This window comes from Nelumbo lutea, chromosome 5, assembly GCF_056320005.1.
Source record: "Nelumbo lutea isolate HS-2025 chromosome 5, American lotus-T2T, whole genome shotgun sequence".
NCBI classification, from domain to species: Eukaryota; Viridiplantae; Streptophyta; class Magnoliopsida; order Proteales; family Nelumbonaceae; genus Nelumbo; species Nelumbo lutea.
The window spans coordinates 40,795,508-40,813,986 of record NC_142688.1 but is presented as its reverse complement, the minus strand read 5'-3'; the positions used below and the strand labels follow the sequence as shown (position 1 = coordinate 40,813,986).

The 18,479-nt window shown below is 37.3% G+C and overlaps 1 protein-coding gene across 1 annotated transcript; it reads right to left on the bottom strand.

The window, feature by feature from the left end:
• Window positions 1-11,801: 11,801 nt before the first annotated feature.
• LOC148851927 (uncharacterized) lies at window positions 11,802-17,134 on the bottom strand. Its single transcript, XM_088942690.1, has 4 exons — window positions 15,805-17,134; window positions 14,336-15,679; window positions 12,524-12,641; window positions 11,802-12,217 (listed from the first exon to the last, which is right to left on the bottom strand). Exons 1-4 carry the CDS (start codon window positions 16,558-16,560, stop codon window positions 11,991-11,993), a joined length of 2,445 nt encoding a protein of 814 aa, XP_088798816.1. The 5' UTR covers window positions 16,561-17,134; the 3' UTR covers window positions 11,802-11,990.
• Window positions 17,135-18,479: the final 1,345 nt, after the last annotated feature.

Below are 18,479 nucleotides of genomic sequence, written 5' to 3'. Positions count from 1 at the left end.
TTATTTTTTATTCCAAAAATTATAACAAAAATTAGAAAATGTAACAAAATATAACTCTATGGATATGATAAATCATCCATAGATTAACATGGTAAATATTATTGTTAGATCACACCAAAAACTATAAAAAAATAAGTATTTTGTATTCTAATAATTAAAAAAATTAAAAATAAATATTTCACAAGAAATTTCAATAGATATAGCATCTATGAATTAAAAAAATAGAAAAGATAAATATTTTTATTCTAAAATTACAAAAAATCTTAAAAAATATATATATTTTTTACAAAAAATAAAAAAAAATAAATGTTTTTTTATTCTAAAAATTACAAAAAATGAATATTTTATAGAAATTTCAATAGATATATGGAGATGGTAGATCACCCACAGATCTATGACACAATTAGTCTTTATGGGTAGATTACACCAAAAATAGAAAATATTTTTTGTTATTTTATTTTATTTTTGGATTTTATTTAAAATATTACATAGATCTATTTAAAGCACAAAAAACATATATGATTATCAACACAAGGAGAGTATATCAATCTTCGTACAAGCATTTTCAAGCATCAAAACAAAAAACAAATACAAAATATAATAACATATTATCAAATAAGTTGAAAAAAGTTGAAAAAAAATAAAAAATCATAAGTTTCGAGTGTTCTTTTTGGATTTTTTAAAGATCTTACAACCAAAGAATGTGTAGGGATGATTTGGTGAGCTTGGGAGAGAAATAAAGCTTTAAGATAGAGAGAGTTAGAAGCCTTTTTTTTCTTAAAAGTTTTTAATTTGTTTTTTGGCTACAGAAAAGTCTTACTATATCCACGATCAACCCTGATACGTAGATGGCACGATGAAAAGAAATGATACAAATGATTTTCTAGCGTTTCCCGTGCCAACCCCTTAAAGGTACAATACGTATCGACCGATATGGACCATTATGTTGTGAATTGCGCAGATGTGTACTTAGATGATAGAAAAGAAAAAAAAAAATGTCACTAAAACTAATTTGTTAGGAATGACAATTTTCTCCATCCCCAACGAACATCTGACTTCCCCGACCTGGTGGGGATTGTTTGGTGGGGCAAGGACAAAGATGGGATTAATAGGGATCCCTGATCGGGGTCGGGGTTGGGGAGGGGGAGTGAGGTCCCCACCCCACCCGACCCCGATCATAAATATATTAAATATATATTATTATATATAAGATATTATTTATATTATATATATTAAAATATTTTTAAAATATTGTTTATATATTAAAATTTTTATTTATTTTAAGAAAATTTATTTTTCAAAAGATATAGTTAACTAAAAAATTTCGGGGATTCGAGTCCCCACAAAGAACCCATCCCTGTTGGGGATCAGGGATGGATGACAACTTTTATCACCGACTGGGATCAAGGTTGGGAATGGGGATTTATTTCAAAATTGGGGTCAAGAACAGAAAATATGATCCCCGCCCTAAACTTGCCCCGTTGCCATTCCTATCTGTTGTAAGCTAGGTAATTTCACCCTTGGGTTCTCCTGCACTTCCATTCATATAGATAGGGGGTCGATTGGAACCTAGTCCGGCAACATGTGGCATAAAATAGGTTGGACCCAAATCACATATACAACCATGTCATGGTTTTGGACCAACATGAGGATGTCAACGTGTCAATTTGATGATGTCTATGCAACAGATCCAAGAGGTGTAAAGTATGCAATGCCAGGCCAACATGGCACAACTTTGTGGGTCGGGCCATGCCAGTAGACGGGCCCAAGAGGGTTGTGCCTGTCTGGCCCGGAACACTTAAAAGATGAGGCCCAAGGCATGAACCCAGGTGGGCCTAGGCCAGGCCAGGTCAAGTCGTGGGCTGGGCTATGAGAGGCATATTTAAAAAAAAATGAAAAATATGATGAAAATTTTAAAATAAATTAACAAGATAAACAAGAAATTAAAATTTTAATATATACAACTGTTTATATATAAAATAATAAAATAAAATATCCGACATAAATTTTATGTGAATCTACACTAAGGCTAGTAATACAAATTTATAGAATAGAAAACCTTACATTTTATATTATTTTATATGTATTTATATTGTACATATTTATATTTATACTCCTTCAAAACTGAGCCTGAGTCTTCACACAAAATCTAGTATGGGTATTGACCCATTATATGCCCTTGTGGTTGGACAGCCCTGATAAGGAACTATGGTAAGGATACAAAGGTTGTTTAAACAATCTAACATTAAATCAACTAGATTGTTTAATTTAAACCGGACATGGAATCTAGCGTATCACTTCAATGCACTGTTTTCAAAATCGGACTGGATCGGATGGTTAGATCGGAAAAATTGGAAATCGATCACTTGACCAGTTCCGTTTTCCTCTAAAATCGCCTTTTCCCTCAAAACCGTTGATTTTGGTCAACAAACCACTGAATTGGTCGGTTAATTGTTCGAATTGTTCGAACGATTTTGACCGTTTTCCAATATTTTAATTTTTTTAATTTTTTATCAGAATGGGCCGATTGTTCGGGTTGAACGATCAGACCTTTCAAACCAGTAACTGGACCCTGACCGGTTTAGTCACCGGTTCATTTTTAAAAGCCATGCTTCAATGAACCAGATTGTCAAGTGGTCGTTTGGGAATGCCTATTGGATATAAGCAATTATGAGTGATTGGTGAAATAGCGTTTTTTTCTTTTTAAACGGGGTAGTATAGGCATTTTAAAAATTACGTGATAGGCCAAGATGGGTTTGAAATTCTTGAAAAAAACCAAAATTTTGATCTCATTCAAAACGGGTTTATGGCCTAAAAAGGCACTTATTCATGCTTATTTTTCAAATGCATATAAGTTCTTATTGGTGTGTGATCCTGGCCTAAAATAAGTGTTTTTTTTTTCTTATAACAAGTGCTTAAAAATAAGCACTGTCAAACAAATTGGGATATGCTCACAACAAAAAATGTCCCAACACACTTCCAACATGCTCAGTGCTTGCACATCTCACCGTGATACTTAGACTCACCATGTCTGATGTGTGGACACAAACACAATACACAAATCACGTAGGAACAGTTTTTTGTTGTGAGATCCGGCCTCCTCCTAAATGGGGGCTGACTTCGTTTGAGTTGGGAAACCTCAGGTAGGAGGACATCTATCCTTTTATTTTTACGCCAAGTACAAAGAATTTTGTCATCATAAAAATACATATGCATTTGTACTCATTCCAAACTGAGCCTTCAATATAAAAATGAAAAGAATACAAATTTTGGTTCACTTTTACTTCATCTTATACTTTTCTTTGCTTCACGTTTTATTTTACTTCATCTTCAATGAGAACACATAAAATAAAGCACAGGTTGAAAAAAAAAAAAAAAAAACAAATCAGAATTTGCATTCCCATACTTCTGGAAATAAACCAGTTCTTAATGGTAACTTACTAAGGAGGCGTTGGGAAGCTTTAATGGAGGGTTTGAGAAAGGGTTAAGGTCACAGTAGGACAAAGCTCATGGCAATGATGAAAGCTCTCCAGATGGCGTATTGGGTCTTCCTTATTTATAGAGGAAGACCTCCTAAGTCTTAACAAAATAGAAAATTATGTGGTGGAAAGGATACTTTCTTCTAAATAGAAAGCCATCTTTAATGTTATGTTTGGTTTGAAGAAAAAGGTAGGAAAAGATAGGGAAAAGAAGAAAAAGGTTCATGTATTGAGGGGGCTAGGTTTGTGCTGCGATGCGTTGTGGATACTTGAATGTGTTTACGGCGCAATGCTCATGGGACCCAAGTGCATGTGCTTACAACTTATACTTCCCTCTTGGTGTACTAAAATACTACAGGAGTACAGAGTAAAATATAAAAACCTTCCCTGAGCTTTTTGACAATTATAAAAATCTCATCTGCAGTTTCATTTTAACAAAAACCTCTCTTTTACTTTTGAAAAATTCTACAATTAGCTCCCATCCATCATTATCCCAGTAAAAAAACATTGGCTTAATGTATTAGTTCTTGAGAATACCCATTTACCCTTATGTCTATCAATTCAGGAGATTTATTAAGGGTTCGTTTGGTGTGTCCTTTTGTGTGGTCTTTCGGCTGTTTACAAATTGGGCATACCGACTTGACCTTGAAAGTTATCAAACTGCCCTACACTCCTTATTTGGCAGCAACAAATACCTTACAGAACTTTTTGGAACGGGCACAACTATCTTTTATGTTGTAGGTTACTACAATTTTTTGTGCCATGGTCTAATTTTTCATTCTAAAAAGAATAAATCCTATGACAAGAATTTTGTAACCTAACACTCATGTTATTCATTCTTGCCCAAAATGGATAAGAATTGAAAAAATGAGGGTCACAACAGCAAACCAAACATGGCCTAAGTGTGCTACCTTATTCATGATGGGAGTGTGAATATATGCCAAGAGGTCGAGTAGAGTCCTCCAATGGAGATCTAATAATTTCCAGAGCATCCCCCTCCAATGCAAATATTGTGTAGCTAACGATCTTCACAAACTTAGGAGATTCAAGATGAGCTAAAGGTTCAATTTGGAAGGAGTACAAATACAAATATGTACAATACAAATACATACAAACTAATACAAAATACAAGGTTTTGTGCTCTACATATTTGTATCTGTACTCCTTCCAAATGGAGCCAAATCTTCAATTTTCACTTGCAAACATATTGGGACTTTGATAGCATGTGCAAATAGGAAGGCTCCATTGTGGCCACTAATAACAATCCCAACATCAGTCAAGAAAAGTTGGCGGAAAAAACCAATTAAAAAAAGTCCAATGTAGATGATAACATGTGCAAATAGACCTGTTCATGGGCCGGGTAGCCCGATGGCCCGGCCCGCACCCCGGTCGGGCTTGGTCATGTAATTAGGCCCGTGGGCCTGACCTCGGGCCTAACATAGTAAGCTCGACTGTGTTTCGGGCCGGGCTTGGGATTTGTCAAAAAAGCCCGGCCCGGCCCGACTCAACATTATATATTTTATAAAATATATAATATGTATTTTATATATTATATAAAATTTATAAATAATATAATATTTATTGAAATATATATTTATAATTTAATATATACATTTTTTATTCTTTTCTTTATAATCTCTCTCTCTCTCTCTCTCTCTCTCTCTCTCTCTCTCTCTCTCTCTCTCTCTCTCTCTCTCTATTCAGCTGCTTCAGCATTAGTAACAGTATGGGCTAAATTTTGGGCTTCGGGTTTTTTATGAGGGCCGGGCTCGGGCTCGGGCCTTAAAAAAATTTGTTAATACAGAGTGAAAACCCGGCCCGAGCCCAGCCCGGCCCAGCTCATTAACAGGTCTATGTGCAAATAGGAAGGCTTCATTGTAGTCACTAGTAACAATCCCAACATATAGTGCCAACCAGCAGTGCATGCCAAATCAGCTTAGTGATTAGACATGTTCATGGACCGAGCACGAGCTTAGTTATTGCCAAAACTTGAATGGGCCTGCTAAATCCTGACCTCAAAACCTGGCCCATGAACAGGTTTATTAGTAATTGGGCATCTAAGGAATAGATGCTGAAGAGATTCCTCCTCATTACATAGGACACATGTAGTGTCAATCTGAACACCCCTACGCCTTGTGAATACACTTTCAAATAAACACCTAAAGCTAGATAATATAAAGGTTGAATAATATTTTATTTAGGGGAAATCTCTCAAACTACTCTTAAGTTTTAGAAAATGGACTAAAGCTACCCCTATTATTATGCAAAACCTCTTAAAATACCCAAGTATTTTTGACAATTGACCAACTCTATCCTACCGTTAAGATGCCATCACATTCCGTCCGCATGTGATTGCAATGACAATTATAACTTTTTTAAAATCCAAATTTGCGCTTTTGTGGTTGAGAATTCCCCAATTATGTATATGTTTTATTTTATAAACATAAGAAAATAAAAATCATCTCATAACTTGAAGTTCACAACTTTCTATCACCCAATCTTTTCCCAAAAACGTTTTGCTTCCACCCTTTTCAAAACCCTTCCACCTTCTCAATGGTTTGGGTTGGTGAGAATCGCTTGTGGGTTAATGGTTTGGATTGGAAATGATCATCAAAACTAATTCAGTGGGGTGTTTAACTTCTTCAATTCTTTCTTTGTTCGGTCATCAAAACTAACCAAGAAACCACCTCCTGTAATAGACCCAGTCCCTCAAATCCAAAAAGAAGATAAAAAAGTGGAAATTTTTCCCCCAACGACACTCCATCTCTGATTTTCAAGTGATCAGATGAGCTCCAAAACAAGTTTATCTGAGACTCTACAATTCCAATCCTTCCTCCACCTAATATTGAGAAACCCCCAAGAAGGTATCGGGTAGGAGAAGAATAATAGGTATCATCAAGGGTTTGTCACACCTAGAAATGAAACCCATTAGTTAATTGGAGAATGCATCTTGTTCAGGGTTGTCAATGGACAGGTTTTGGGTTGGAATCTGTCCAAATTAACATCAATTTGGATCGATTGGATGGACCAACAAATATTGAATTGGATCAGTCTAGACTTAATGGTATAAAGTGTTAATGGGGTTGGACTGGATCTGGTTCATCCGTAATGGATTTATATTGGGGTGGATTGGATTGAGCCAATATATGGTCCATTGATAGAATATAAGAAAACAGATGTCAATGGACCATGTTTGGATTGAAACTTGAAATCGTCCAAAATAGTTCAAAGTATTTATCAAATTGGATTGGACCTGATCCATTTGTAATAGACTCATGTTGGACCAGATCAGATTGGACCAAATTCCGTCCAATTAACACTCTTACCTTGCATAGCAAAATCGACATGAAAAGTTGTCAGGGTACAAAGTTGCACCACTGAATCAAGAAAGATTATTATTCAACGTGCATGGAATACCATAAACAGGGGCTATGACAATGATGAACCACATGTGATGCAGAAATGAATGATGACCATGAAACCAGAAAAACATAAACAAGTAGAGAGGGATGGTAATATTTTAGGGACACTGCTCTTGAAAACAATGTTGGAGACGATGACAATGCACGAAACTTGATTGCCTTGCTCCTTGCAGACAAAGAGTTCAATAGCTGAATCCTCTACCAGGTCCAAAGGATTTCTTCGAGCAATTAGAGTATGTAGAAATGGAGAGGTCCTGGAGATCAACCAAAGACGATAACGTAGTCAATATTAAATAATGCATGTTTGGACTTGGGGAGCACGTCGGTGCCTTTGAATTTCGATAGATGGATGACACAATTTTCTATTTGAATCTGAAATGTGAAATATGGTTGGATATCAGAGAACCTTGTATAGAACGAAAACTAAAAAAAGTAATATTATAAATATGTTGGTCGTTTGTAGTGGCTGAGAGATGGGGCGAGGAAGAAAGGGAGAGAGAGAATGAGGATGGGGAGTCGTTAGAAAAGTCATGGTATGTATTTGTAAATTTGAGGAATAATAAAGGATAAAATAGATATTTTAATATTTTTGTCAATATTTGGCCTGTCAATTATCAAAAAAAAAACTTACAACTGTATTTGGTTTGAAGGAAAAAGTAGATAAAGGAAAGGAAAGGTAAGAAACCCATACAAGGTTTGTAAAAGGTTTCTCTACCTTTCCCCTTCTTTCACTACTTTTTCCTTTAAACCAAAATAACTTAAGGGTATTTTAAGAGATTTTGTAAATAGTAAGGGTAGATTTAGTCTGTTTTGTTAAACTTAGGAATAGTTTAAAAGATTTTTCCTTTAGGTTACTCGTGTGAATAGTTAAGGTAATTGTAGGGGTGCAAGTCAGACGGGTTAGGTTGGGGTTATGGTCAACTCAGGCCTGACTTTAGAATTTGGGATTAAGGCCTGAGCCCGGACCAAACCCAAGGTCAAGTCTGATCTTCCCAACCCAAGCCCAACCTGCACTATAATTTGGGTACACTTGGGTTGGGCTCAGGTTGGTCATTAAATTCGCTCTAAAATTATATATACATTTATGTAAATATATATACAAATGTGTAATATGTGTATATATATATATATATATATATATATATATATATATGTGTGTGTGTGTAAATGTGTATAATCAGGCTAGGTTCTAAGTGCAAAGCCTGGGCCCGATCCAAAAAATTAAAAAAAAAAAAAAGACTACTTGAGCCCGAATCTAACCAGAAGACCGAAAATCCAAGCCCAGCCCATGTAAAATTTTGGGCTTGGGCTAGGTCCGCCCAACACGTTAAAAATTTTAGACATAGGGCCATTTGATTACAGCTAAAATGAGCAGTGAACTGAAAAACTTGTCGCTTTAAATTTTAGTAAATAAATTTTTAAGAAGGTTCTGGGCTTCTTAATGGCTGAATCAGAAATTAGGTGGACCGGTGGAGTAATATATTCTTGAATATTTTATTTCATTTAATTATTTTATCCACTGAAAATAGAGCAATAAGTTATTAAATTGAGGTTGCGTAACTTAAGCTGCTCCAAACGGATCCTTAGTATTTGACCAAAACCCTAATATTTTGTTCCTTGACAGTCCACCTATGATCAAGTTGTCCACATGGTCATTAGGCAACCCTCCAAATAGGAGACGTAGGATCAAATCCATAGAGCTGCAGGCTCCCAGGAGCAAGGTTGTCAATGGACCAGTTTTGGGTTGGACTCCGTCCAAATCAAAATCCATTTGGATGGATTGGATGGACCAATAAGACATATTGAATTTGGATGGACTGGACGGACCAATATGACATATTGGATTGGACCTGGTCTGTCCATAATAAATTTATATTAGATTGAGCCAATATCTGGTCCATTAAGGTTTGAGTTGAAACGAATCTAAATTAATGGTAATTTGAATAGACTAGACAGTCTCTGGAGACCGGTCTAAAATGATCCAAAATATTCATTGGACTGGATTGGATCAAAGTCCATTTGTAATGGATTGATATTAGACAGAACCGGATTAAACCAAATCCACTCCAATTGACACCACAAGAGTATGGTCAGTGGACCTCACGTGTACTTTCTTCTTAAAATCACAAAAAAGAAAAAAAAAAAAGGAAAAAAACAAAGATATGGTTTGTTTATACATATAAAAAAGGTCTTAGTATTTGACGTAAACCCTAGGGAAGGTGTAAGGTAGTTAACCCTACGGTCCCTACCTAAAAGAGACCCTTTATAAGACTAAGCTAGGGCATTTTTTTTTTCTGATTTTTCAAATAGAGTAGCATGGGTGGGGGGGTCAAACCATCTTTCTAGATTTGAATAAAGTAATAACGCCTAGGCAACATAGAAAAACGAAAACAAACAATAAAGATGGAATCATTATACTATAATCAAACTTGAAGTTGGTTTGAAGAACATTACTTAGTCAAATACGGTGCCAACAACCAAAACGACCTCCAAAAGTTTTGCTTTCCGTACTTCTCATAAATAATTCATTTTGCTGACATTGGTCTTATAACATCAACATTGAATTGTTAATTTGTAATGTGTCTAAGGGGCTTTCATTTTATATTTTATAGGGTAATATATAAAAATCCCCCCCTAGATTTCTGACAATCATAAATAAATCTCCTGTATTTTTATTTTTATTCTAACCCTCACCTCCCCTGTAGTTTTGAAAAATCATGCAACTCCTTCACTGATATAACGCATTTGTTTTTCCAAGTTACCAATTTTACACTTTTCCATCTTGTTTAACTTAATCAGCCATGTGATTGATGTGAGGTGGATCTATGATCTGTTGATGAGCTAACCGTTAATAGGAATAGTCTTTTGGGTTGGATGCTATGTTTCAAGTTGGCAATCTGTTAATCTTTAGTAGTCTCTCACCTAGGTATGCACCCACTATGGTAGCAGAGTTGGGTACCAAGCTAAGAGACTAATGATCAACCATTGAACTAATCTTACTGTAAGATGCAAACCTCTACAGTAGTTTGTAAAATGCTCGAGGATCGATCAAGTTAACTTGTGTTTTGAATTTCCATGAGGTTGGGAAGTGTATGGGTAGTGAAACAAGATGGTGCCCAGCCTCTACTTGCTTGGAGTTTACATCATTTGATTCATTTCTTAGGTTTTGTGTTGTTCTCATGGTTGAGAATGCAAATGCGGGTAACGTTCGTCCACGGGAGAAAGCAGGTAAGGTTCACCCACCAGAAAGTTCAGAGAATGTAGATAGTTCGTCGGAGATTTCGTGGGAACTTCATCTATCATACAAACCATATGTTTCAGGGGTGGAGAAGTTTAAAGTTTAAACAGAACTGGGAGAGAAGTCTGATCGAGATAATTCATACAGGTTAAAGGTATTCTCGTGATATATTCATACCTCAATGGAGATGGAGATAGGTAAAGGGGTAAAAATAGCATTTCGAAGAAAAAATGCACTGCATCAGAAGAGAGGTAACTGCATGATTGTTAAATTACAATGGAGGTATTTGTTGAAGTGAAGATATAGGAGAGGTTTTTATGATTGTCAGAAACCTTTGTAGGTTTTTATATCTTACCCCTTTTTAGACCTCTTTTCTGTATAAAATGGTAAACATTAACGGTGAATTAAGAGTGGAAACAGATGAAAATTCGGAAAACCCACATCAACATTTAGAATGCCAGTTGAGTACCTAAAAGCTAAAACATGAAACTACTCCGACTCTGAGTAGCTTATCCGAAACAGTAGCACGTTGAAAATGCAGAAATCCCACATCAACATTCCGAGTGTCAGTTGAGTAACTACAACATGAAGATACTCTGAGTAGTTTATCTGGTACAAGAATAATAAATATGAGCTACTTCACCGTGAAAATCCAAAAATCCCACATCAATATTTGGAATGCCAGTACAGAACAGGGATATTTGAGTTTAGATTTAAGGGCCCTTTGATTTTCTGGATTTTGAGAGGGAAAAAATTCTCATTTATCAAGCTACCCATATTCTTTTTCCACATTTATGTGGGTCATAAAAAAAAAAAAAAAAAAAAAAAAAAATTGTTTTACCTACCTATCTCCCAAATGGGTAATTAATTTTTGAACGTGAGAAAAAGTTGACAATACTTTGATAGGACAAAATTTCCCTTTTATATAATGGCTTTTTTATGATTAAAAATGATTACTATCTTATTTACCTAAAAAATAAAAGAATATCAAAATAATGTATTTGTCTGATAAATATTTCCAAAAAAACAAATACTTGGATAAGTGCATATTAGTAACTTCCCACAAAGTGGAGCCTAATAGGAAAAGCATTGTAAGTATATTCAACAAACACTTAATAAATGTTGTGTCAATTGTAGTAAAAATTGTTTTCAAGGCTAGAGGTAGAGGTATTTTAAGGAATAGGTGTCAAAAAATTTTAATAGGGCTTGATGATCACTATGAGTATCTACCTGATTGGGACTGATGTTCAATATTAAAAACCCTCACAAATGAGACCTTAATTTGATTTTAAATCCAATTATTCATCAGATGCAAGTCGTAAGTTGTAACATCCAAATCCAAAATAATAATGATGATGTGTCAATTAGAATTCCAGAATCTGTTGACAGCCCCAAGTCTAGAACCGACGACATCCATGCAGGCATGCACACCAACTGCAGAAGGTCCGAATTTGTGCAATCCCCGCACACTCGAGCAAACGATAAGTTCATTCAAGTCGATGACTCGGCTCAAATCAAAATTTCAAGTTCCGTGGCGTTCGATGACAAGACAAGCACGTTGAGAATTGCACCGACATGTCGGAGCCTGGTTAAAACTTGGAATGCTCATCTCCTGCGAGCTGCATACGCCAATGCGCAAGGATTTCCAGATTGCTTTTGCTCTTTGTTTATACAGAGAGGCCTTCAACTGGCTGTATTTCTTCTTTTCCTTGGCAAACAACAAAATTCATGTTTTACAGGTTTGGTGTTGTGATAATATTACAGATCCTATGTACAAAATTACATGATTTCTTTTTGAATCAAATACACCATATCACTCTTTCACCCTACTGAGGAACATGCTTCCCATGATCAACCAAGGAAAGACGACACTGCAGCATCCTGGGGTTCAGCTAGCCGGGCAGTATCAGCTATCTTCAGGGCAACAGTTGCTTTGTATACAGCCAAGTCAGCAATATCCATGAGCATCTGCGCTTTTTGGCGCTTCGCTACTGCAACCTCCAATGATCTTCTTGCAGAGCCTTCTGCTTCGTGGACTCTGCGAATGGCCGCCATGGTATCATGTTCTGCAGCTAAGGCTGTAGATCAACATAAATTGAGTTGAGTCAGACACAAATAAATGCTCGTTTGTGTTCACCAATATGTATCAATGCATGTTCTTCAACCACCTATTGACCAGAAACACAAACACTGGATATGCAAATCAGGCAAATTGCATATGTTTGATTATTTCATTGTTTACCAAACCCAAGCAGCACTATCTGTGGGTATTTTACAAACATTGCATAGAAAATCTTATGCAAATGGAGCTCCAGATTTTATTTCTTCCCTTTTTCTGTGGTCAAGTAGCAAATAAATTACAAATTTGGTCATCAGAAATTTACCTTGTAAATAACTTGGCTGCTTTCCTCTTCCAAATTGTTTACTAGCCTGTCGCTTGAATGATCTTTTCTTACGGATAAGGGGCTTTGGAACCACTTGGGCTCTCCTTGGCGATTGAAACTGTATCAGAAAGGATCATAATTCAGCATAAGAATCAGATGCCTAACAACCATATATCCAAATTCATGATACACCAAAGTTAACACCCATCATATCCAGAAAGCACATAAACTTGCCACAGTAATAATAATGAACCACAGGGCTGTCACATCAAAAATATGGTTTCAAGTTATTAAAATCAGAAAAAAAAAATTAACACTTGGCCATCGACACACCCAGATATTTTCCAGATCTTGTTCTCTGATTTTATTTTCCTCTCTAACCTGAACAGGGCATTCCATACATCCTATGAGCCTATTCTCATTCACTCCTGTGAAAACATTGGCACTCAAATCATATTTATGCTGCCAAATGAGTTCAAACTAGCAGTCGACCCTTAATTTGGATTCGAGATTTATGATGTTTTACCAGAGGAAACATGGGTAGAGAAAAAAATATGCAGGGTCACATGAGTGTACAGTCCACAATCTGAGACACATGGAATTGAAATTTCCAGCGGACTTGAAATCAGAGAAACATTAATAATGGCTAGTATTAAAATGGGGTTTTTATAAATTCCTCCACCTCATAAATTTTTATGGGTTTGTACAGCTAGGTGCAGTGTCACTGTCAGGTGGGGGAATCTATCACAATTCAAGGGAGTACTGTAGCATAGGTGGGGGTTTGGGAATAATACATCAGGAAACCAATAAAAATATGTGAGGGGGAGTAAACCATAAATTTCCTTAAAATAAAAGGTGAGCAATCACCACAGGAACAACTTCTGTGCTTATTCACAATATCTAAGAACGCAAAAGGTTGGGCGGCCAGCAAAATGCCAAATTTAGCTCAAAGTTCATCTTTTGAAAACTCACTCTGTCATTTAATGATACTTCATTAAAAACCTGATATTTTGATGACATCATTTTTTTACCAATGAAATTCAAATTTTCTCATTGAACATTCAGTTTCTTTTGTTTTCTCACAGTACACAATCTTCATGCTATAACTGATAATATGATGGAAACTTGTAAAGCATGAGCTCCATTCACATTGCGTAACTCATACTTGTTATTTGCCCAGAAAGAATGAAAAAACAAAATGCATCCATATGTTCAATGTACAATACACCAAAAGAAGATTCAAGCCACAAAGAAATGATCAGAAAAACAAAGAAACACCAGCAACTTGGAACATTCTGTATGAGTTACAAGGTACAAGAGAAGGGAAAACTTCAAATGAAGAAAATTCCAAGAAAATAGGCTTCCTGAAAGATATAACCAATGTTTTAAAACGTGAAGGCAACGTGAGGCATTCACTACCTAGAGGCATGAGGCATAGTTCAGAACATAAGAGGCATAAGCCTCCCGAACACAAGGATGTGTAAGCCTCAGAGGTGTCAGCACCTCTGGCATACCCTCATGGCGTTTTGCGGGCACCTCACCTAGAGGCGCACCTCTATGCATAAGCCTCCCACACCTTTTAAAACATTGAATATAACCAGTAATATAAGTTCAATCATGATTCACAAGTATAATATACAGAGACAATGGTTTTTATCAATTCTTGATTTCCACAGCCTCAACCACCAAAGGAAAAGAAAGCTGCTGACCACAGTTTAATGACAAAAGCCCCCATATCATGTGAACATACCAAAACAAGATGGAAAAAAGTTGTACATATGCAACCAAAGTTAAACAGTATGGCACTTATACCTGGAAAACCCTAAGCAAGGCTGAACGTCTCTGCTTCCTCTTTTTGAGCCAGTAATCATGAACTCTTGCCAACATGTCCCTCCTCCCCAAAGATGAACAGAGGTCAACATTTTTGTTCTCATCAGAGATATCATCTGGACTACAATACGCAGCCTTTTCAAATGCATCAACTATTTTCTCAAAATTCTCTACCGAGATACAGTCAGTACTACCATCCTCTCCATCACAAAAATCTCTGTTAAGTTCATTTAGCCACTTCTCATCATCAGACTCAATGTCATAATTTGGAACCTTCTTTGTCAAAGCTCTTGTTACTTCAAGATCATCTGTTGTGATGTAAGTATCACCTCGCACAAAGGGCACATACTTGTCGTCCTCATACCCTTCAACTTCAAGTACCCCAGGCACAGGGATAGTCTTAACAGAACCAGCCTGGACATTCCGATCATAGCATTCCTTGTAAAGTTCTTTGAATATAAACCAATCTCTTCTATCAGAAAATTCTAGTTTCCAGCCATTTTCTCCTGCCCAAATCATGGCCTGGGTGAAACGATTAGAAGTGCTGGGTCTCATCACTTTCTGTGCTTTGTGGAAATATCTCAATGATCCTTGTGTCTTAACAAATAATAACCATTTGTTGGGCGTTGAGCACTCTAATGTAACCTTAGCCCCTTCGTGCCTATAGCATTTATCTGATTCAATAACCAAGACATTGGCACTACAAACAATGGAATCCATGTTCTGCCTAACTTCTTCCAAGGTAGATTTCAATTCCTTGATATTTTCTCCTAGAGGCCTCCTCTGTTTGCGACTGTACATGGGAGAAGACAACGAAGTGTAACCATCTCTGATGCTAAGTAAATCTGCACCTACGCCACTAGAAGAATCGTGCAGATCCACCAGTGACGGATTTTTAGCTCTTGCTCTCAGACTACTCCTCCTCTTATGAGCGACACGATTACTCACCCTGTATCTACTCGATACACTACGGCAAGATGACACAGGAGCTCTAACAATGGGATCCACCTCACTTCTCTGTGTAGAAGTATTTTTTGGGTCCACAATTTTGCTGGTATCAAGATCTATCTCGGCACGATTGAACGAATGAGACTTCTTTTCTTCAATAAACCTTCGTGGGTTTGTGCAGAAATGCATCACATATTGAAGAAGAACATCGGGAAGATAAGCAGATCTAAGAAACATTTTGGAATGCAAAGACATAAAGGGGAATGAAATTGCAGAAAAATCAACAGAGAACAGAGGTATAAACTGTTGAGCCCCAAAAATTTTGCATAACCCAAACGAAGACAGACCATTATTCCATCCATTTCTGCCATAAAGAGCCTGAAAACAGAAAAAGATAGAAACTACAGTGAGACAACGAGATGAATGAAATCTAAACATAAACAATAATTACAAAAACAGAAAGCAGAAATGCATTTATTCCGGCAACCATGAAGCCTGCTTACATGCAAGAAATGGATGCCTCGACGAGAAAATACTGTGGCAATTGGCTTCAAGCACATAAATGCAGCAACCCTCGACAGTCCTAGCCTGGCCCGCATCATGTAGCTCAGAAGCGAGTAAAGAAAACATGCAAACTGTCGAGAATTGCTGCAAGAGGAATCAACAACCACCAAAAGCAATCCCTGACGGAGAAACCCATCTAGTGACGACACTTGCCGCGAATGTACATGTGGAGCAAGATTTCCCGCCAGAACGTACTTCGTAGAATTATGTGATAATCTCGATGAATCAGTTAAGGACACCTTCGACCTCTTTCTTCGTTGCTTCCGGACGAAGGAAATCCCGTACATTCGGTCGCCGGAGAGCTTCTCTGCTCTGCCCATGTCCAATCTCCGGCGCTTTCGATAGTAAACAACCCCGTACATCCTATCTACACTCTTGTCAACAATCGAAACTGCAGAGACTGCACCAACAGACTCCACCGGCCCCATATCGCCGGACAAAGCCATTGCAGTCGCCCCACTGTTTTGAACAACCTCGCGCCAGCCATTGTCCTTGCAGCATGCAACGGCGTCCGCATCGCCGGAATTATCCAGTAGCCGGAACCACTCGTCCCCTTCCGAGCCCCTGCCCAGCTTCGGCTTCTCGGATTCCGACCACAACCGCTTCCCCGACCGTAGGACCCTGGCCCCATCATCCTTCACAATCGATTTCGGCACAAAAACCCTGGTGGACCTCCTCATACCGACGGAAGGCATGGGCGGAAGGCTCCTGATAAAGCGAACCCCCAAATCAACTCTATGGAACACAGATTCAGATACTTCTAAACATACTCCCCTGATTCCCCTGATCCCAGCAACACCAAACCATCAACCCAAGATTCAACTTTTTCAACACTCCGGCACTCTTCTCCCAAGACCCACCACACAAAACAGAAAAGAACCAAAAATCAACAATACCCAAGAAGATTACCTGAAATTTCCGCCATTAAAGCATCTAAAAAAACTCAAACATCCACCCCTGACCCTGAGACCTCTTCTTCCCCTCTCATGGCAGACCAAAACATCAAAACCTATCAATTTCGATCATCCTCTTCAATCTCCGGTTTCCTCCTCAACAAATCTATCGAAAACGAACAGTTAAAAGACGATTCACGTATTTCTTGCTGCAGGGAGTGAGACAGAGGAGGACTCACAGAGGCTGCTGTGCTGGGCTGCACGTACGAACTATCTAGGGTTTTAAGGAAAAATAAAACGCTTGTACCCAAACACCGACTTACCACGACCATCGGATGAAAATTCGAGGGCTGATGATGATGGTCGATGCCTTCAAGACCGGTGGTTTTCCGCTCGAGAGGAAGATTTTAAATGAGAGCGGATATTTTAGAGTCGCAAGTTTTTGAAAAGACGAAAATAGCACCATGTATGACCACAGCAACAACAGGGAGAGTCTGGGTAGATTGGGAATTTGAACATTAAAGGAGGAAATTTTTGTCCTTTAAATCCAAATACGGCATCTGAGGTTACAAACTGGTCTCCACTTTTCCATTTTTCCAGTAATTTCGGAGAGAGGGAGAGATTTTACCCGGGAGTGAACAGTTATTATTTCAAGCAACTCTCGAAGAAGAAATCAAAGCTTACGTCAGCATAAAGGCCGTTACTTTGCGGGGTTTTTACGGAAATGCCATTTTTGTTAAATATTCCATTTTGATATTGTCTTTATATTTCAATTAATTATATTATTTAATTACCAAATTATACTGAAATTTAAGGGAATCTATCTTGTGCTTACCGTACTACCAAACTATAGATGGTATGGACAGTGATTCAATCTTTATAATGAAAACGTACGGTTGAGTGATGGAAGAAAGAAAGTTTCCACCTGTTGTCTCAAATAGGGCCACCGTAGCTGTCCTTTGCTACAAAAGCCATTTGGGTTTCGGAAGCCCAACCCAAACTGGCCCTAAAGGGCTAAAATAGCAAGGGATGGGCCTGAATAGAATTTAAAGGGCCTGTTTGGCAAATCTTTTCAAAAGATCTTTCATGTTTTTCAAAGATAACTAGAAATAGCCTTTTTTTATGGGAAATTGTTTAAAATTAGTCATTTCTCTTAAAATTTTCGTAACTTTTCAAAACTTCCAACGAACCCCAATAATTTGACGTTAAACGAAACGACTAACGAGTGTTAGTAGATTGCCAATTACCCTTTGATATATTTAATCTATCTTTCAATATTTCAGAAATATCCTTATTATTATTCAACCCCAAAACCATTTTGCAGCTTACTTCGAGTACTTTCAAATAGCACAATCAACAATTAGATAAGGTAGTTGGGTGTTTAAGAGCATTTTAGTCATAAAAATATATTTGATAAGGCTGATTCGCCATTCAGGTAGGGATATCAATGGATCGGGTTCGGTAGAGGTTTACCTCAACCCTAACCCGACCCTCCAACACTCCAACCTGAATTCGATCTGACCCAGCTTAAAAATATACGATTCTTGAACCCAACCTGTGACCCTTGTGATGTAAATTTGAAGAGGTTTTTTGTTACAATTTTAAAGCAAAAGGAGTTATTGGACATTTAGACTGGGTGGAGCAATTCTTAATCCAATTGAAGCCTTAGTAAGGGCAATATGGTGATAAGGTAATTAAATTGATTTAATAACTAATACTGG